Source organism: Papaver somniferum, chromosome 7 (genome assembly GCF_003573695.1).
Source record: "Papaver somniferum cultivar HN1 chromosome 7, ASM357369v1, whole genome shotgun sequence".
Lineage (NCBI taxonomy): Eukaryota > Viridiplantae > Streptophyta > Magnoliopsida > Ranunculales > Papaveraceae > Papaver > Papaver somniferum.
In genome coordinates, this window is record NC_039364.1 from 56,446,784 (window position 1) to 56,469,171 (window position 22,388).

Below are 22,388 nucleotides of genomic sequence, written 5' to 3' on the forward strand. Positions count from 1 at the left end.
CGTTAACAAAATTTCTGGTGTCTGTGTTATTTCTTTTCCGCATTGTATTTTTTTATATAATTGAAATAATACAGGTTGCGCGTTAAAGATCATCAATTGAAATCCGACGTTTGGTTGTTGATTGATATTAATTGATCCTTGGACATTGGTCTTTGGTACCGTCCAAGTTATCTTTCTTTGATAAAGACTCGCAGATTTCCATTTGCTTGAGTAAAGATCAAATCGAGAGATTGAGATATAAACTCTTTGATATATCTTTTTATTGATTGAGTCTAACTGTCTAGTTGATTCTCATAAAAAGTATATTGGAGTTTGTCCATACAAATTGCTAAGCGAAATATTGGGTGATGTTGTTAGACCCCCGCTTTTTCAATTATTGGTAATAAAGTGAGAGAGAGTCAGTTGTTGATGCTGATCCAACTGTGATGAAGAAGATATTGGAGAAGAAGATAGCCAACAGTATTTCCATGGTTGGATTAAGTGACGATTCCTGACAGCCCAAATGTAATGTTGTTTAACTATCTCCATCCCTATGAGAATACTTCTCCAAATCCAGGCCCCATTTGCTGGTAACATATCTGAAAAAGAGGGGGTCTAACAACACCACCCAATATTTCGCTTAGCAATCTGTATGGACTAACTTCGAAATACTTTCTAGAGAATCAACTAGACAGTCAGACTCAATCTAGATAAAAGTATCTCAAGGAGTTAATATCTCTCTCTTGTTTTGATTTACTCAAGCTAATAGAAATCAGCGAGTCCTAATCAAATACAAGGATTAACTCGGATGGTGCCAAAGACCAATTTCCAAGGATCAATCAATGAAAATCAACAACCAAAGGTTGGATTACTCTAATTGATGATCTAACGCACAACCTGTGTTATTTCAATTATAAAGATAAAACAATATAATGCGGAAACTGAAATAACACAGACGCCAGAAATTTTGTTAACGACGAAACCGCAAATGCAGAAAAACCCCGGGACCTAGTCCAGATTGAATACACATTGTATTAAGCCTCCACAGACACTAGCCTACTCCAAGCTAATTCGGACTAGACTGTAGTTGAACCCCAATTAGTCTCCCACTGATCCAAGTTACAGTTGTACTCCCTACGCCTCTGATCTTAGTAGGATACTGTGCACTTGATTCCCTTAGCTGATCTCACCCACAACTAAGAGTTTCTACGACCCAAAGTCGAAGACTTGATGACAAACAAATCTGTCTCACACAGACAAGTCTATCGAAGGATTAATTTGTCTTCCACAGAAAAACCCTAAAAGGTTTTGTTCCGTATTTTGATAGTAATCAAGGTGAACAGGAACCAATTGATAATCCAGTCTTATATTCCCGAAGAACATCCTAGAGTTATCAATCATCTCACAACAATCTTAATCGTATGGTAGCGAAACAAGATGTTGCGGAATCACAAACTATGAGACGAAGATGTTTGTGATTACTTATTATATATTGCTTATCAGGGATATCAATCTCAAGTCAATCAATATGATTGTACTCGTACGATAGAAGATGCAAGATCAGATCACACAACTACGATAAAGTAGTATCGGTCTGGCTTCACAATCCCAATGAAGTCTTTAAGTCGTTAACCTGATTTTAGAAGAAGAAAACCAAATATTAAAGGAGAAACGACTCTAGCACGCAAACTAGTATCACACATAAGGTGTGGGGATTAGTTTTGCATTGATGCTAGATGTCCCCTCATATAGTCTTTCAAATCAGGGTTTGCCATTAAGTTACCTTGGTAACAAAGCAATCAATATCCACCGTTAGATGAAAACATGATTTAGATTCAAGCTAATATTTCTAAACCATTAGATCGAAAACTTAGCTTGTTACACACAATTGAAATGCACGCTTCTAGGTTTGTTAACCGTACCCAAACATATGCACTTGTTGGTTCAATAATAGTTAACCAAAAGGTTAGCCATATGAGCATTTCATATCAACCATGTTCTTCTTCACCATAACTAGTTCACATGACTCAAATGAACTAGTTAGAGAGTTATTCAATTGTAACGAATTCTTATGTAACTACACAAGACACAATTGAAGCAAAGATGATTTGATTCACTCGAATCGGTTCATGAACTTTTATAGCCACGGTTTTCAAACTGCATTCCTTAGTCTTTTTAAGTTTAAGTTCAGAAATCATCTTCAGATATATAACCTTCTTAAGTTCGCAGACTTAGTTCGCGGACTTAAGTTACCGGGCAGAGTTTACAAACTCCAGCAGAAATTCTCGGGATGAGAACTTCTCCGGTTCGCGGACTGAGTTCGCGGACTTAGCTTCACGCACTAGTTTGTCAACTCCAGCAGAAATTCTCGGGTTTGAGAACTTCGGCAGTTCGCGGACTTGGCTCACGCCATTCTTCCGGTTCTCTTGATCAACAAAGTTCGCAAACTTTGGTTCAAGGAATAGGACTTATACATAAATGTGTTTCCACAACAATGCTTATGTCCACCATTGGTTATGTAATCTAAACTCTCATTCCAATCATTGAAACATTCTTCATCAAAGCAATTTTCAAAGTGATTGAAACATATCATGACTTTCGTCACTAGGTAAAGATAAACTTGGTCGAAGCGAAAAGCTCACCAACACATATTTCGAGATATAAATAGGCGAGGTATACTCGGTTCGAAATACCAACTGTGTTTAATCAAAGTCTATATATAGCATACGACTTTTTGTCTCAAGAAGTAGGAGATCTAATAGATAGATTTTTGAGTGATAGATAAGTTCAAGTCTTTACATACCTTTTTGTCGAGAAGTTCCACCGGTTCCTTGAGTAGATCTTCTTCTTGTATGATGAATCGCCATGAAGTCCTTGAGCTCAACTACACTTTCTATCCTAGTCCGAGACTTAGCTATAGTAGACTAGAAATCAAGACTTATAGTTTTGATCACTAACATTGACAAACATGCTTGAGATAGCAACGCATGCGAGTTCGACCGAGCAATGCTCTAACAATATCTTTCAGTAAATCCTTGTTGGTGTCATATCGAGCTCTAAGTACCTGAACCCACGGAGCATCAGGATCTGTTAACAACCTTCATGCAAACTTTGCTAGCAAGGCCAAGTTAAATAGGTGTGGATTTTTGAAACCCAAGGCACCTGGCCTCTTAGGAAAACACAATGAATTCCATGATTTATAGATACTACCTCCAGAAGTTGGCTTGTTCCACCAACAACTCCTTTGAATATGATTTATCTTCTCTATGGTGTTGTTCGGCAAACAGAAATAGTCCATATGGAAATTAGCCATGTTTCTTTTGACAGCCTGTATTTGGGTAGATCTTTCAGCTTGGTTGATAATTTTTCCACGCCTCCCTTGTAACCGAACCTTCATTCCATCAATTGTTGGAGTGAAAAATTATGATTTATTTCTGGATGTGAATAAGTTAATGCCTAAATACTTCTCACCAAGTGGCATTGGTTTCATTTTGAGCATTTTTGAAATATCTTCACACGCTGCTGGAGACAAATTTGAATTGAAGGAAGCACTTGACTTAGAATAGTTAATCAAATGACCCGATAGAAGAGTGGACTTTTGAATGATATCTTTTAAGTTCTGGATGTAGTGATTGCTTCAGTAAACAATAGGCAATCATCCGCGAAGAATAAGTGGGTAATGGTCGGGTTGTCCATTGTTGGTTTCAATCCTTTGATGATCCCCTCGATTGAGCATGTTGAATCCTTCCATACAGAGGATAAGAGATACAGTTATAGAGAATCACCTTGTCGTAATCCTCGAGAAGGATAGAATGCTTTTGTTAGAAAACCATTAACCAACAAAGGTACAGAAACAATGCTTATGCATTGAGAAATCAGTTGAATCACTATTAGATTTGTCCAGTGATCATGGTGGAGAATGAAGTTTTTCCATCCATGTGAACACTAAGACAAGAAAATTACCTTGTCCAATTGGATTTGCTCCAAGTTGTAAGACTAAGTTAGTTTTTACAAGGGCGAATTTAGAAGGGAGTTAACGTAGGCTGAAGTTTGGGCCTCTTCCCAAATCCACAAACCTTTTATTTCTTCTAATTATTGGGCTTGATCAAAGCTTTTAGTCCGAGCCTATTGTTCCAGCTTCCTTGATTCCGGTCTTTTATTTTCCTATTTTTTTTTATTCGAAAAAGAAAATAAAATCCATGGATCCACCATATCCACTTCGTACACCCGTTGCATCCACGGGTGATGAACTAGACACAGATAAAATTTAGCTTCCGTCATTTTGATGGGTCGAATACGAGTGGCACCGAACTCACAGATTCTCCCGGTGCACACCCTGCTCTGCATGTATAAAATTTTTTGGTAGTTTAATATATCTTTCTTCGGACAAAAACAATGGAATCTTTCATCCCAGAAACTCTCGAACTCATTTACAGAAACTATACATGTAAACAGGTATGTGGATCGAGAAGAAACCCCAACTTATAGGAGCCGGGGCAATATTAATGTTATTGGCAGCCAACAAAGACTAAACTACGTGAACCACATGAAAAAAAATGAGTCCAACTACTTGAAAAGCGTTAGCCTTATGGGCCCAATACAATGAGCGTGACTTGTTTATCACCAACGGTAGAGCTTTGTGGGCGATGACATCAAGAAAGAAATAGCTGATAGAAATGGACAAAGTGGGGGCCGAAAGGACAAAAGTTACCCAGACAAGTTCTTGATAATGTTGTCGCCATCTCGTTCCATTTTCATAAAATTAAGAGCAAAGAAACGAACCATGAGTGAAAACTCAATTAGAAAAAGAATGGAACACAATTTTTTCTTTCTTTAACTTTCAAACTTTGAAGTTTTGGATCAAAACTACATTGGAAAACATTGCCCTTTTCTTTTCTTTTCACTTCCATTTTCTAGTTCATAGTTTCACACTAGCTTAGGTGCATTTAATTTGGTGTGTTAGACACTACATTATCAATACCACTATTTATAAGGAAAAAAGAAAAAAAATATATATTACACATGCGAGTAAAATGGAGTCAAATTATGTACACACTCCCCAAAAAGTGTATATTTGACATGATATTTTGATTGGTTGATTAATTAACTGTTAGTCCCATTATTCTGCATGTTTAAATTTTTTACACAACTCTGTAAATTAAATTAATGTGAAATTTTTTGAGAAGCCTAAGTCTGGTCCCTCTCTCTTCTAGAAATCCATCATTAAGATTGGATATATGTGTAGCCCAAATTATAAGATCAACGGCTAAAAATGGTAGTTTTAGATTAGATTGGAATTTTCACATTTTTAGATGGACTAATTTAACCTTAATTAGTTACATATTCTCAACAAAATTATTAAAAAAAAAAGAAAAAAAAAATGGTTGATTTAGATTGCGGTCAATTCGGGGTGCGCTATTTGTGGGAGTTATTTGTGTGCGTTATTTGTGGGCAATATCTTCTTTAGTCTCATCCCCTTCATATAGGATATATCAAACAGACAAGCTGCTGGTGAAATTAATTACAGTAGGTTTATCCTTCTCATTGTCACTATCTGCACAAGGTTCTTCATCATCATCCATATAGTATTTCGTCGAGGAGATCAAAAGCCGAGGAGCTAAATTGCTACTAGTTTTATTTCCGGAAGTTATTTGTGGGTTTCTCTTCTTCTTGTTCTTCTTTTATATTCACAAACTTTTATCTTCATAGTAAAAAAGCTTTTCACATCGGGATTTATGATATACCCTTCCTAATCAATCGATGCTTCCTTTTTTTCCTCTTTTTTTTCTTATTTTTCCCCTGCATCTTCACTAATTTAGGATTTGGCAAGGATTTTTAAGTGTTTTTTTTTCTCTTTGATAATCAGGCAAACCGTTTTTGTGTTTTGTGGCTCATACCGTATGGAGTGTCTGTGATAATTGCGATTATCATGACCGTGATAAATGGATTTAATTGCGATTATCATTGACTGGGATTACCGTTTCTTGTGATAACTGTGGTTTTCATCGTATTGTGAAAACTATATTTTTCAAAATAGACATTTTTTTCGCCAATGAACCTAATATTATCGTTCATGTGATAATTACAGTTATCGTCGAGGGTGATAATGACTGCGACTACCATTGACTGTGATAAATGGAATTATTGTTTCCCGGGATAACTGTGGTTTTCATTATATTGTGAAAACTATATTTTTCAAAATAGACGCTTTTTTCACCAATGAACCTATTCATCTGATAATTTCAGTCATCATTGACAGTGATAATGACGGTTTTCATTTAGCTGTGAAAACATAAATTGCACGGAGGCACTTTTGTGAAAGTCATGACTTTGCCATTGTTGAAATTTCACTTTTAGAGTCAGATATTATTTCCAAAGATTTGCGTATATTTGATAATGAAAACTACATCTTTCATAACAGAATACTGAGAATGATAATTGCAGTTCTCACCATATGAAAACTACATCTTTCACAACGGAATACTAAAAATGACAATTGCAGTTCTCACAGTGGACTGTGAAATTTTGTATTTCACTTGAAAACTGAAAAATTCACAAGTCTATTTCTTAGGTGAAAAGTCGAATAATCATAGTAGTGCGCCATATGGTGATTACTTAATGTTGTAATAGGAAAAATCAAATTATCATGGTTTGATATGGTGATACGTGTAACATTTGGAACAGTGGCTTTGCTGATAATCGGTAGAAATTTCGCTAAATTGTAGGGAGATAAGCTTATATTAGTTAAGGAGTAAGTCAAATGGGTGCGCCACTGGAGCTAGTTTAGGAGGGTTTTGAGGAATGATAAAAGACTACGGTTATAAGTTTTTGGTGAAAGAGCCTAGTCAAATGATACCGACATACCGTAAAGAAAGAACCGGAAAAGAATTATTTTAAGGAGTTTGTTAGATATTAGAAATATGATTTCTTTTATTTAATTTAGGGATAGGGAAAAGGTTAGATTTTGTAATCAACTGTCTCTTTTAACTAATTTTGGGGTGCTCATATAGACAATCTAAATGACGAGTTTTAGATATAAATATTTTTTCCCTTAAATTAATGGTGCAGATTGAAATGTTACGTGCATACTCGTTAAGGAATGTGCACAAAATCGGACTCAGTAAAATGGTTTAATAACCTCATATCGGTAGACTTTTTTCCTTCCTAAATTGTATTAATTTGCTATCATAATTCATTATAAGACGAAGGCTTCTCTCCTTGTTGGGGTAAGTTGTAAAGAGAGATCCAAAATGTGTAACAAGCTACCATAAATATTATTTTTTAAAGAATTGTTACTACAAAAGCAAAGAATCCATAGGAAATTTCACAAACTATAATATATAATTTGTACTAGTTAAAGAAAAGAAGTACAACAAAGATTAAAAAAAACCCGCAGAGAGACAAGCTTTTTTTCTTCTCTCAAACGATAAAAGACATTGATTTGAAAAGAAAAAAGAAACATGGAGGAGAGAACCTAAGCGAATCCATAAGAAGGGTATCAGCCAGGTACAAAACCAACAAAATACAAACAACATGGAGGGTAGTAGCCAACTCCAACACTAAAAGAAACCATGACACACCACTTGTTATTGTACAATTGTCATAACTTGGAAGATATAGTGAGGGCAGCCAATGCCTTAAACCTCTGTTTTCAAAAGATGCGTGTCTTGATCAGAAACACTACTTGTTAATTGTTACTAACATAGTGAATTTCGTATCTCGGTTTCATCTCAGCAGAGATCGAAACACCGAGATAACTTTATTTTTATAAGATTCTCGGTAAAATCTTAGACTTTTTATTTTCAAAATCTAGACCACTTAATCAAGTAGTTGATAAAGACATTTGGAATTTTAGACTAATTTAAGCTTGCCCATGGTAATATGAAACAAAGTAGAGTATTTAGGGTAATTTTGTTATTTTGTAATGAATTTATCATGTTAACCATTGACTCAGCAACTCATCTTGATGATATCACAGCTGTCTCAGCGAATTTCGTGACCGTCTCAACGAGTTTCTCAACAAGATCTCGTCTTGCTAAGATTGAGAAACTCGTCTCTATCATGGACCTAGATCGGGAATCTCAGCCGAGATTGACTACATAAATTGTTACATGTTTAAAAAAAAATAAGGTCGTTTTGATAATCTGGATAACCTAATATAAATCCATACTTCCCCTAGCTTCTTCTTTCCGGTTTCCGCTTTCTCTCTACCTACTACACCTTTATTTCCGCCACCTTCATGACCCCTTCTGCACCAACCACCACCTCTACCATTTCGAATTCAAATTGCTACACTTCTCTCACAACTGCCGTTACTACCACCATAGTTATGTTAATGTAATTACGTTTTTGCGCTGGAATTATCATTGTTACAACAATCTAAGATGTTTTGGATGTATAATCTATCACCAATTCACCATCACCATCACCAGCACAACTATCTCTTTTTAAGCACACAAAGAAATCAAGAAGTCATCAATGGCACGGCCATCTCTTTCTAAGCATCTGAATTCTGAAGATATTCTTTGGTGTGGGAATGATGAAAATCACACAAATCAGTCAGGATTCACATTGATTTTTATTTCAATTTTTTTTTAAATTTTAATTGATTTTTTTTTTTAAATTTTGCTTTTCATTTTTTTTTAATTTATTGATTGGATGATAATTTTTATGTTTGGATGATGAAAATATTAAAATTGTGTTGTTTTGCTTATCTAAATTACATCCACGCTACCAATTTGTTTATGTACTGTGTTAGATTTTGACTAGGTCAGCATAAACCCACCATCTTCTTTTTTCTTGTTGCAAATTTTAGTACCACTTATTTGATTCAGATACAATTATGCATGCTTATAAAAAAAAATTTTGCAATGATTCATCGTTGTTACAATACCATTGTGAAAAAACTGCAACACCGCGTCTCGCTACATCCATTTGCTGTTTCAAGCCCGACTTACTACAAAAAAGCCCGCACAAAACCCTAAAATGGTGTAGTAATTTTTATGAGGATACAGATAAGCTGGTCCATGAGCTTACTTTTTCCAAAACAGAGAATATGCGATTAGATAGATGTGTTTATGGAAGCTTAGTTGTAAACTTGTAATGAGTATATTGATGTTCAACAAAAACCAAGATATACTCACAACCTAAAACTGTTTGTACCATGTGTCTGAGAGGCCATCTAGATGTTATCCAAGTATGCCACCATAATCTATCATCCAAGTATGTCGGCCCAATTTGTCAACCAGTTGTACCAGTCAAAGTTCGATGGCTAAAGTCAACTATCTGTCTATGGCCAAAGTTAATTGTCAAAGTCAGCTACCAGTCAATGATCAATGTCAGAGTCAAGTGGTCAAGACCCAGTTTGCTCGACCTGGTTCACCAATCCATTTATCCGGCGTAATTCACCATTCTAGTGCGCTCGGTCCATCGACTCGATTTTCCAGGCCCGATCCATTAATGTTGCCAACCACGCTGCCAGACAGTCTGTTATCCAGTCTTTCAGCCAATCTCTTCCAGACTACCAGCCCATTCTGCCAGACATCTAGTCAGGCCAGTCTGCTAGCAAGTCTTGCAAGTCATTGCTCAATAGCCGCAATCAACACCAAGTGAACAGTCAAGGTCAAAGTCAAACTCGTAGGTCAATGTCAAATTACGCCAGTCAAATCCGCCGACCCATGTCAGTTTGGATTGTTTTCACTGACTTAATGCCAAAACCCTAGAAAAAGGTTCTGGAAATTTCTAAATTGCTTGCTGACTAAGTCATTTGGGGGGGGGGGGTGTGAATTCCGAAACATTCCAGATATCTCGCTTTCCAAGTTACCACAGATGAAATCTATTTCGAATTGAGGGTTTATCTTATAAACTCAACTTTATAAATACATGGGACTTGAACCCTAAATCATATAAGAAACAGAGGAAAAGAAAACCTTAAAAATCATATCTCGTTCAACTATGAAAAATGTTATCTTGATGCAAGTTACCATAGATGAAGTTTATCTCAAATTTAGGGTTTATCTTATAAATTCAACTTTATAAATTCAAGGGACTTGAACCCTAAATCATATAAGACACAGGGGGAAAGAAAACCCTAAACATCATAACTCGTTTAACCATGAAAAACGCTATTGTATCATGAAATCAATAAAATATCTCTCCATACGGGGATTTGTCTGTGGAGTAGGCAAAACTTTCCGAACCATGTTAAATTTGTGGCTCCTTTGTTTATCTTTAATTCGTGTCTCCTTTATTTTTTATCATCATCATCATCTATTCATGTTTGGGTAGGATTTATTTTTTCCAAACAAAAGCCTACGACATATGCATCACTCTCCACTATTTTACCTTTTTGTTTATCTGCATATCTATCCTCAAACAATTTTGAATACAATGAAAAATAAAAAAAACATCGGAAAAAGAAAAGTTATTAAAGAAATTTTGCATCTAAGTTGTTATAATTTCATGCTCGTCTTCAGTACTGTGTGAAAATTAGATTTTTTTTTATATGAGAATCAGGAGAAATTTGAATTTTTTACATGAAAATAAAGTGAAAGTTTGATTATTGTACCTTAGAAATTCTAGTCGAAAGCCCGTGTGATCAATGAAACTTTCGGTTTTCACCCGTGCGATTAGTGAAAATTCTAGTATTTCATGGTGGAGATAAGAACAAGGTCTACCAATGGTGCCATGTAATGTATTAATTGATTGGCAAAAGAAGATGAATAAGAAAATAACCGTAACAGATAGTGGTTCAAAAATAAAATAAAATTATTTAACCGAAAAATAAGAGGATACATATTAATTGGTAAGTATTTTTTCTTATAAATTTGTTAATGAAAATGAGAGAATAAAGGATATTGTATCCATACAAAACTACTAATATACAAATCAACTCAAAATTTAAAAGACTTATTTGAGTGTGAACTTGTTTATTTCAAGAAAAAGAAAAAAATGTTTCGGCAAACTAGTTGAAATGATGAAGTTTAAGTTGCAAAAATGGCAAGGAGATCTCATAAATCAAGCTGGAAGGATAATTTAGAATATTAAATCCACTCTTGGGATTGTAGCTCATCATTAAATGAGTGTTTTCAATATGCCTGGTAAATCCTGTTACTAAGATATTAAACAACATTCAAAAGAATTTATTTATGGAACAAAGAAGGAAACAAAAGCTTTTGTCATAAATCTTGGAGAGAGATATGCTTTTCTAAGAGATATGGAGATTTGGGGTTCAAGGGCACAAAAAATATTTAATCTAGCTTTATTGGCTAAGCTAGCATGGAGAATGGTCAATGAAGAAAATAAAGATTGGGTTAACCTGCTGAGGCTAAGTATTATAAAGACAAAGATTCTCTCACAGATTCGCTAACAACAAAGAACATTACATATCAATAATGCTATGTTAACCGTGGAATCTCCCGAGGAAAATCCCGAGAGACATAGTCCCGGAGTCCCCACCTGGAGAAAACACAAGGTCTCATTAGGGCTGTGTCTCCTGGGATTTTCCCCAGAAAATTTTCACGGTGTACAAGGCATTTCCGATTACAGATCGGATGTTGGAGGCGGATCTTCCATATCAATTATGGATAATTATCAATTACATACACTAATCTAATATATCATGTGATTTTTAAAAAAGATAAAAAAACCATGTGATGTAAACAAAACCACTTATAAGATGGCAAGAAATGTGCACCCCCCAGTTTTTAGGGTGCAGAGATTTTCACTCCCTTAATTTTCTAAACAAAATTCGCACCAATGTATTTCGTAATGTTAACAGTATTAAAGTTTTATAACATGCAACATCTACAAGCAGATTCATAGAACTCACCATATCTGCGGGTCATTTCCAATGATTCTAATCTCTCAATGAAAGATTATCCTAACTGAACCATCACTACGCGGCCCGTAGGAGATGCTTGCATTGAGCCATCCAAACCTAAGGTGTCTGTCTGATCCTAAGGGTAAATGAAACAGTCGAATGGCCTGCCTGGTATACTGCCCGGGTTCGGGGCTTTTCAATAATTCTCGATAAAAACAATTGAAGAAAAAAGTAGGATGTTTGGGGGGCATCGAGTGATTAATGAATAGGCGGATACTATTTACTAAATCCACATGATCTGTTCCCATAATGACTAGTTTCTGTAACGACGATTTCTTTATTTGTTTTTCGAACAGTTTGAATTGAAGATTATGATAACTAAACTTTTAAGTACATCCTAAGTGAAACATCCTCATTATGGACTGCCATATGAGTGCTAGTTTGATTTAATCGGGTTTTCAACACTAAACGATAAAATTACAAATAAATTAATCAGAATCAAGTTTGAAAGGATTGTTTGTCATTTTTCATAAAGCCAACTTTAAAGCCTGCTTAACTACATATTAACATCTAAAGCATCTCTTTAAAACACAAACACTTCTTTTGAACAACAAAAGCTCCATCCAAACATTTTTTTGATAATAAATAAACATTTAAACCAATGACATAAAAACTACTGTAATTAAATAAATGAAAAAAGCATTTTTGTCTGACTCAAGCTTACGTGTAACGACCCCTTATAACGGTAATATTTTATTTGGCGGGAACCCGACTCAGTGTAAACGGGTTTTTACATGGGTCCACCAACTTTGGAATTTTTGTTCGTTTTCAAACAAGCAATGTCTTCCTCTCTCTTTCTCGATTACTTTCGGTTGTCCTTTAATTTTCCGCGTCTCTAGTCTCATCTAACGCTTATATAAATACAGAGTTAATAAGTTCATCATCCTCTCCACTACAATCCTCCATTATCTCTCTCGCTTTACTACTTGACAACTCAATCAAGGAATTCTACCATCTAATTAATCTTTTGGCGAGTTTTAATTCCTCCATAATTAACTACAATTCTTGATAACTCGGACAATTTTACAGTCTGAGTTTCACTTAAAAATCTTGTTTTTGCTGATTTTTAAACTGAATTTAGTAAGAACCGATTTTTTTTTGGTATTAAATAATTTAGGAAACGGAATTGGGGTTTAAGGGTTTAATTGTTTGAACAGAATTTGAATTGTGATACGGCAAATGATGGTTGTATTGTTCAACGGTTGTATACTTTGGAAATTTTACACAGTTTTAGATAGTAAGTTTTGCATTGATGAAAGTTTTTATTTCTGGATCTTCCAAATTTTCAATAGGTACACTTTAGGTACTTAGTTATTGGAATTTAACTCTGGTCTGGTTTTAATTTTGCTCTAGTTTTAGTCTATATTATTTATTTTTGTGTTTTCATTTATCATCGAAGACTCGAATTTTTAGTGTGAGTTGAGATGGGTTTTTCATCATTACCACCTGGTTTTAGGTTTCATCCTACTGATGATGAATTAGTAAGTTATTACTTGAAGAAGAAAGTTGAGGGACAAAACTTTGATCTCGAAGTCATTCCGGTTATCGAGCTTTATAAGTACGAACCTTGGGAATTACCAGGTATGCTGTTAGTTTATTTTATTTTGATATACATTTGTAGTTTCATTTTGTAGATGTAACATGTAAACGGTAGAGATTAGTACTATGGATTTTGATATTGTGCAACTGAAAATGAATGGTATTCTAAAATGGTCTTGTTTGTGTAATTATTGTTGTTGTATATTGTGCAATTTTAAACAGTGTAAAGAGTTCTTTTGATGGGAGCATTTTTCACTTTATTCTTTTGAAAAAAGACGGTTCGATTGGGCTTCCTTTTCTGTTCTTTGATTCTTAAAATGATTCCGATCAACCTTGTGAGGAAAGCATCTGTGCAACAGTAAACTTTTTTAAACTTTGGTTCGGTAGATTGTAGCTAATGCAAGTGTCAACTGTTTATATTGGGTTGCAGATAAGTCATTCCTTCCAAAGAGAGATATGGAATGGTTCTTTTTCTGTCCGCGTGATCGAAAGTATCCAAATGGATCACGAACAAATAGAGCAACAAAAGCTGGATATTGGAAAGCCACTGGAAAGGATCGCAAAATAGTCTGTCAGTCGGAAGGAATAACTGGTTTCCGGAAAACATTAGTCTTTTACCGTGGAAGGGCCCCTGCTGGTGATAGAACTGACTGGGTAATGCATGAATATCGCCTAACTGATGATATTCCACAAGGATCATCTGGCTCTCAGGTAGTTTTTGATGAAGTCATACAGTAATGCACATAGATTACTTTATTTGTGAAATTTCCAGAATAATAAGAACTAATCGTTTATCGTTTGCTCCAGGGAGCTTATGCTTTGTGTCGAGTAGTTAAGAAGAATGAGCCCGGTCAGAAATATGGTGAATTCCATGGAGAATCGAACTCCAAGTGGGTTGGAGGCCTTCCTTCCACTGTAAACGCCAACTCATCTGCATTTCAAAGCGGCCTCTCTAGCACCTCTGGCGACAATACTTCTCACTTTAGTAGTCCTAACAATGGGAGTAATTATTTGACTCCTGCAGCTTCTCCTTACGATAGCAGAATGACAGTGAATTTTGGTCTAACTTCAGTTGACACCGGGGTAACAAACGAATGGATGTCCTCTGATCTAATACTCGATACTTCAAAGGTACTAATAATAAACTTTGATGTTGAATGTAGTTTGATGTGCTTGACATATTTAATATGGTTTGTTGTTTGCGTACATTCTTAATGATCCATAAAACAACTTGCAGGCTGGCCCATCCGGTGATGCATCTGAGTATTTACAGGATTACGAATCTACAAACCAGATAACTTCTTGGAGCCAATGTCAAACTGATTCAAAAGAAATTATGCCAACTCCATCCTATTCAAACTTTATGGCGGAAGTTGAACCAACGTATGATTTTGCTCAAAACAATATGTCATCTTACTTGGGAGAAATGAACTACATGGGATTTTATGGGGAGGAAGATTCAACCTATCCAACCTTAGGAACAACCGACTCATTAAGAAATTTGAACTATACTATGAATGGTGAGAAAGCTGCTTTATGTAGCTTAATTGGTTTTGATTACGATGCCCATAGACTTTACAAATATTGTAGCTTAATTGGTGTCGTTTACAATGCAGGTTTCGAAGCTTGGAATCCTACTGGACCTAATCCTATTTGCAGACAAACTAGCGGAGATGGTAGTCTGGTTGAGCTGGCAAATTCTTGGATGCAAGAGGAGATAGCATGGTGATTGTGATACATTCATGTCATAATCTAAGGCAACACCTTTAACGATTGCTCTTAGAGTAACATAAAAAGCATTTAGTACTTATATTTTGATTATACGTATAATAAGGAGGAAATATCCATGCCAAGATCACTTTTAACGATCCCGCGTTTGGAGATATATCAACCATGAATAGCATTATTGTACATTCATGAACTGGCCTTATAGTGTTAAAGACTCATGAACTGGCCTTCTCTTAGAGAAGTCAATGCTTGTAGGCTGTACTGTACTTTTGTGTTAAGAAGATTTCTGTACTTTTCGTTATCACATGTTTATGTAATTTGTCGTTTGGTACTTGGGTTTTAATCATGAACCTACCAAATGAGACTTTTAAAAGTTTTTTTTCTTTACTGTTGGTCTTGGTGGGATTACCGGAAACTAAACATGCAAATTCTCCGGGATTTTCAAAATAATCCGCTCACAATAGCACCAAAGGTGATTACATCCATGATCCATCTATGAAAACCTCCGCAAAACAAATCAATTTAAACTAACTCTCCTAATTTAAATCAGGAAAAAAATTTGATCTCTCAGCGCCAATTCAAAAATGAATTCGCAGCATTATAATCATTGGATACACGAGATGTGACATCATCTAACTGAAAACTTAACTACAGTTATGTGTAGTTGGATTTTTAAAAATACTGCCGTATTATTAAAATATCTGGTTATGTAAAAATTTTGTTTGTCATCGGCCGAAAGCAAAGCCTGTTAAACTGTATTTTTTATTAACAGATCTTAATCTTTACTCATCGAACACTAAAAGTATTGCCATGCACGTTGCTTCCTCTCCTGATTCTTCAGGCCTAAACTGAGAGTTAGCTTGGGATACCACGCAAAAGACTTTATGATTTCGAAATTAAAAAAATGGCCAGACTCCTCAATTACTTGGACTCTGTGTCCTAAACTCGTAAGAGGATGATGACATCTTATGGCTCGGCAATAAAGATGGCCAAATCTCTGTCCATACAACATATGAGCAGTGGTAACCCTCAAGAAAATATAAACTAACCAAAAAAATGGAAAATAAAACGACATATAATGTAATAGCTATTACAGCCATCGAGTTTACATGGTTTACATGGATCGTCTTTTAGTTTTTTTTGTCTTCGCTTGTCGCAGTTTTGAAAGGAGTGGACAATTAAGATCAATAAATATACATAATTCAGTGACCTTATGTATTCATATACAATCATTAACATATTATTAACTTGGTAAACTAATTGATTATCATAAAAAAAAATGCGACTGAAGATCGTCTGCAACTATAACACAATTGTAATGAAATCAAGATATATTTATTATCGATTACCTCTAGTATTAGGTCTACAAGACGTATTGAGAAGCTTGTTTTTGCAAGCATGAGGTCTTATTTCGGAAATTTTAGGATAAAATTCCAGAAGAATAACAGATTTGGAAGATCCCCTCTTCGCTCCAAAAATAAAGAATGTGCAGGAAATTCTAGTATTAGATTAGATACATGACACCCCTGTATGTATTAAGGATAAGATGCTTCCTATGTTGTAATCTCTGTTCTCTGTTTCTGTTCGGGTTTAATATAATGTTACTTTCAAAAAAAAAAGATTAGATACATGAGATATTCTAAAGATACATCGAAAGTCCAACTATAACACTGTAGTTGAGTTCTTAGTTAGATGATGTCACATCTCGTATATCCAATGGTTACGATGCTACGAATTCATTTTTGAACTTGCGACGCGAGATATTATTTTTTTCCTTTAAATCATCCCAATAAAAACAAAAACAACTCCACCCCAAAAACTCCCTTCTCCCGCCACCATCACTAACACCACCTTACTGCAAACATTACCGACAAAACCACCAACTAGCACCATCATCAACCAGCACCACCACCACTAAAAACCAACACCATAGTCATTATTATCACCATATCCACAATCAGTGACACCAACACCACTATGACCATCATCAACAACAACAACAACAACAACAACAACCAACACCACATCCAACTATCAGCACCACCACCATCATCACTAATATCACTGTCAGTACTACCTCCGCAGCCAGTGTTGAAAATTTCACCACGTGGGTCAGAAACTTACAACGTGGTTTGTAAGCCCAAGCCCACAAGGGGACTGAAACTTGCAGAACCCAGTCCAAAAAGGACTTTGTCGGACGATAAGTATAATATCTGAGGGTAAAGAGTTAAAGAGAGAGTCATGAGAAGTAAAAGGACATGCAATAAAATAGTCAAACATGACTTGACAAGAAAGGAATGTCATTTGGGTATTTTGTTAGAGCATAGTTCGTTGAACCCACCAAGCGTTGGTATGTCAAGTTCGGTTGTCATATTTTAGTATCAAAACTTATCTAGAGTCGCTTAATTAAATACTAGAGTCAACTTCGTTTAGGTTAGACTAAAAAGTCTAGAAATGTTGAGACATACCAGTATTACTCTGAAGACCTGAAGAATGTGAAGAATTAATAGCCGCAACGAAGACATCATCCTTCCACTTGAGGTTAGTAATACTGACTTGATTTTTTTTCATTCCTTACGTATCTTTAAAGTCGTATTATATTGAAAATATAACGTGAGAAGCTGTATATATACAATACTCTAGTGATTAGACTTGGTCATATCATTATGATGAAAGTGTCAAGGAATTATATTGAATTACGAAGCATAACGCTTATCTTTTGAACTTCGTAAATACGACATAAACATAATCTATGTATTTAGTTGTACTGTTCTCAGTACGATTTGTATCAAGATTCGGGAATTAAAGAAGAAATAGACAAGAATCAGAGGAGAGAAAGGAAGGATTAGACGAACAAGGTAAAGAATTAGACGAGTAAGAAGATGAAGGTCTGGTTCAGGTGAACACAACAAGGGATAGGAGTTCATTCATTTTCATATAAGTCCCTCTCTATCTCTATTACAACATAAATACTCTCAAATCATAAGCCCTACTATCGACCACTCTCAGCTAAACACGCGTCAACATCTGCTCGGACAGCTAACTCCCTAAATGACCCAACCAATACTAATTACCAAGGCACCCAGGAAAAAATATGGGCACCCCCCTGCTGAAGCTAACACAATATGACTAGGTACATGACATTGCACCCCTCTTAAAACTGATCCTTTTCCTCAAGGATCAAAGGTGGAGAATGCACTGCCATGAATTCAGGTAAATGAGCTGCAATGTTGGACTTATCTTCCCAAGTTGCATCCTCTGGAGATGAGTTTGTCCATTGAATTAGAATCTATAATACTTCCTTGTTCTTCTGAGTAATTGATCTGGTGTCCAAGATGCTCTCAGGTTGCATTATGATCTGGCCTGCATGGTCCACTATGGGAAGAGATGGTGAGGGAATGATGGCTTGAACAATTTACTTCTTCAATTGTGAGACATGAAATACATGATGAATTCTGGCACTGGCTGGCAGGTCAAGCTTGTAAGCTACTGCTCCAATCTTCTGTAAGATAGTAAATGGCCCATAGTATTTTGCAGATAGCTTAAAATTCTTGCATAAGGCTACAGATGCTTGCCTGTAAGGTTGAAGCTTCAAATAGACTCTATCACCAACCTCAAAAACTCCGTCTACTCTGATCTTGTCTGCAAAGAATTTCATCATTTCTTGTGCCTTATGCGGTGTTTCTTTGAGGAGATCAAACATAGCATTTCTCTCTTTAATGTAACTCTCTACTGTAGCTACTGAGGTGAATGTTTTTGCTGGAAAAGATAGGTGTGGTGGGTTGTACCCATAGAGAGCCTTGAAAAGTGTCATCTTCAAGCTGGTGGTAACTTGTGTTATACCACCATTCTGCCAAAACTAGCCAATGAAACCACATCTTAGGCAATTGACCTGTGATAAACCTCAAGTAATTTTCTAGACAGGCATTTACTCTCTCTGTCTTCCCATCAGTTTGGGGGTGGTAGGCTGTACTTAAATTTAGATTAGTACCAAGTTCCTTGAAGAGGTCTTGCCAGAAATTAATTGTGAACACCTTTTCTCTATCTGACACAATTGATGCTGGCAATCCATGTAATTTAAACACTTGATCCAAGAATACCTTGGCCACAGTTGCTGTTGTATAAGGATGCTGCAATCCAATAAAATGGCTATACTTAGTTAGCATATACACCACTACAAGGATGACAGTTTTTCTTTCACTCAATGGAAGGCCTTCAATAAAGTCCATGGTGATATGCTGCCATGCTTGGTCTAGAACAGGCAATGGTTGAAGCAGTCCTCCTGAAAATTGATGATCTCCCTTGTTTGTTTGGCATACATCACAAGAAGAGACATAAGAGAATAAATCTTTTTCATACCTGGCCAATAAAAGTAACTTTTAACCCTCATGTAAGTGGCCTGAATTCCTGAGTGACCACCAATGGCTGAGGCATGAACTGACTCTAGGATAGTAGTTTTGCTGTTGTTGCTGCTTCCCACATACAATCTGTTCTTGTACCTTATCACCTCATCAGTATAAGTATAGTGCTCCATAGCTGTTGGTACTAAAAGCAATTGTGAAATGAGTTGTTGTGCTTTTGTATCTTGAGTGTAGATATTGACCAATTCTTGAGTCCATCGAGGTCTTGATAGTGCCAATGCACTGAAGCTAGCCTCTGGGTGTGGTCTTCTTGACAATGCATCTGCAACAATGTTCTCTGTCCCCTTTTTATACTCGATCTCATAGTCAAAGCCAAGTAACTTCATCAACCACCTTTGCTGCAGTACTGTGGTAATTTTCTTCTCCAAGAAATATTTAATGCTTTGGTGGTCTATTTGAATAATGAACTTACCCCCAAGCAGATAATGTCTCCATCTAGTTACTGCCATTACAACATCTAACAGCTCTTTCTCATAAGTAGATAGAGCCATGGCTCTAGGTCCCAGTGGTTTGTTGTAATAAGCTATGGGTCTACCTTCTTGGGTTAAGACTGCCCCAACACAATTGTTGCTTGCATCAGCTTCTACAGTAAACTGTTTGGTGAAGTTTGGAAGTGCCAATACTGGAGTCTGGGTCATGGCAAGCTTCAATTGTTCAAATGCCTCAGTAGTTTCTTCTGTCCATAAGAAGGAGTTTTTCTTCAAAAGGTTAGTGAGTGGTCTGCATATGGCTCCATAACCTTGGACAAACTTTCTGTAATACCCAGTAAGACCCAGAAATCCCCTCAATTCTCTGATGTTGCTGGGAAATGGCCAATTCTTCATACTAGCAATTTTGTTGGGATCTGCAGCTACTCCATCTGATGTGACAATGTGGCCCAAGTACTCTAGTTCTCTTTGGCAAAAACAGCATTTTGATAACTTGGCATATAGCCGGTGTTTCCTTAGTAGGGAAAACACAATCTGAAGGTTCTCTAAATGTTCTTGCATTGAAGAGCTATAACCAAAATATCATCAAAGAATACTAGCACAAACCTTCTCAAGTAAGTTTGAAATATCTCATTCATAAGTGCTTGAAAGGTTGCTGGAGCATTTGTGAGTCCAAAGGGCATCACCTTGAATTCATAATGCCCTTGGTGAGTCCTGAAGGCAGTATTGTAAATGTCTGGCCCATAAACTCTGATTTGATGGTATCCAGCCCTGAGATCAATCTTTGAGAATATAAAAAACCCTTGTAGCTCATCCAACAATTCATCAATGATGGGTATAGGGAATTTATCCTTTATAGTAATCTCATTAAGCCTTCTATAGTCCACACAGAACCTCCATGAATTGTCCTTCTTCTTGACTAATAATATTGGAGAGGCAAATGGACTGTGGTTGTTTTATATAATCCCAGATTTCAACATCTCCTTCACCAATTGCTCTACAACTCCCTTTTGTATGTGGGGAATTTTTATGGTCTGAGGTTAACTGGTTCTGAATTTGGTTTCAGTGGAATTGAGTGATCTAAACTCCTTAGGGAGGTAAATGTTTTGGCTCATCAAATATATCTGGGAACTCTTGAATAGTTTCATAATGGGTTCAGGGACTGAGGTTGGAATTTCAGAGAGTGATATTGAGGATAGTTGTCCCATAAGCCCATGGTAAGTTTTGGATAAGAAATTTTTCAAAGCATTGCAACTCATCCTCTTGAGTGATACCTTCTCAGTAGTTCCTTGCAGAGTAATCCTCTTTCCTTGGTAAATGAATGAAATGCACAGCTTAGAGAGTTTAAACATTACATTACCTTGCTTCCTTAGCCAGTCAACACCAAGCACCATATCACACCCTCCTAAAGGTAGCATCCTCAAGTATTCAGAGAATTTGTGACCTTGCATGGGCTAATGAAGTTGAGAGAAAACACCAGTACTGAAAGTTCTGTCTCCATTAGCTACAATAACCAACATGGGAGTTGTCTGTTCTATCTGACACTTTAAGGACTTGACCAAAGCACAATCAATAAAACTATGAGTACTTCCAGTGTCGATGAGAATTGATATTTTCCTCTTCTTAATGGTACCTGGTATTCTAATTGTATCTCCATTTACATTGCCCGTGAGAGCATGGAGGGATATTTCCATATCAGACTCCACTGGAGATTCCACAGCTTCTTCATAAATTTCTTCCTTTACTTCTTCAGAAGATTCAGGTTGTTCCACTTGCACCATGAACAATTGTTGCCTCCTGCAGATATGGTCTGGAGTGTAAACAACATTACAATTATAACACAAACCCTTATCTCTTCTTGACCTTATCTGTTCTTGAGTCAATCTTTTTATAGGTGGTATTGGGGGACTGGACTTTGGGGTAGTGTTACCAGATCTTGGTGTGAAATGAGAAGAAGTTGTAGTAGAAGTTAGGATTGGCTTAGGTGGGAATTGAGGAGTAGTAGTCTGATAAGACTTGTTGAGGGTAAATGAGTTGTTGAAAGGCCTTTGGAATGGCTTTGTGGGTTTAGCTTGTTGCACACATTTTTGTTCTTTCATCATGGATAGTGAAAAGGCTTGTAAGAGGGTAGTAGGACGAAACATGAGTACAGAGTTTTCGATTTCATCCTTCAACCCACTGATAATACTCATCACAAAGTATTGTTCAGTCAAGTGAGGGTTACTGTTCAACATAAGAGCCTTAAGAGATTCAAATTTCTCAAAGTACTCCTCTACAGTGGTGACTTGACACAATTTATTAAAACTCCCAATAAAGTTATCATCTACAGGATTTTCAAATCTAGCACAAACACCCTCAGATAGCTCTTTCCATGATAAAAAAAGGTTTTCCAATTTGAAAGTTAAGAAACCA

The 22,388-nt window shown here is 36.1% G+C and overlaps 1 protein-coding gene across 2 annotated transcripts; it reads left to right on the top strand.

The window, feature by feature from the left end:
* The first annotated feature begins 12,766 nt into the window (after positions 1-12,766).
* Positions 12,767-15,500, top strand: LOC113297365 (NAC domain-containing protein 71-like). Of its 2 annotated transcripts, none has more exons than XM_026545805.1 (5): positions 12,767-13,441; positions 13,830-14,110; positions 14,207-14,530; positions 14,637-14,919; positions 15,016-15,500. In XM_026545805.1, the coding sequence occupies exons 1-5, from the start codon at positions 13,285-13,287 to the stop codon at positions 15,126-15,128; spliced, it is 1,158 nt and encodes a 385-aa protein (XP_026401590.1). In that variant the 5' UTR covers positions 12,767-13,284; the 3' UTR covers positions 15,129-15,500. The 2 variants fall into 2 exon arrangements, with proteins under 2 accessions (XP_026401590.1, XP_026401591.1); XM_026545806.1 differs by lacking the exon at positions 12,767-13,441 and adding an exon at positions 13,676-13,734.
* The last annotated feature ends 6,888 nt before the right edge of the window (positions 15,501-22,388 follow it).

Excerpts from the sequence above, each read along its gene's own strand:
- LOC113297365 (XM_026545805.1), top strand. The coding sequence starts at position 13,285 with ATGGGTTTTTCATCATTACCACCTGGTTTTAGGTTTCATCCTACTGAT. Across the intron at positions 13,442-13,829 it reads CGAACCTTGGGAATTACCAG|ATAAGTCATTCCTTCCAAAG; the intron begins GTATGCTGTTAG and ends ATTGGGTTGCAG. Across the intron at positions 14,531-14,636 it reads TAATACTCGATACTTCAAAG|GCTGGCCCATCCGGTGATGC; the intron begins GTACTAATAATA and ends AACAACTTGCAG.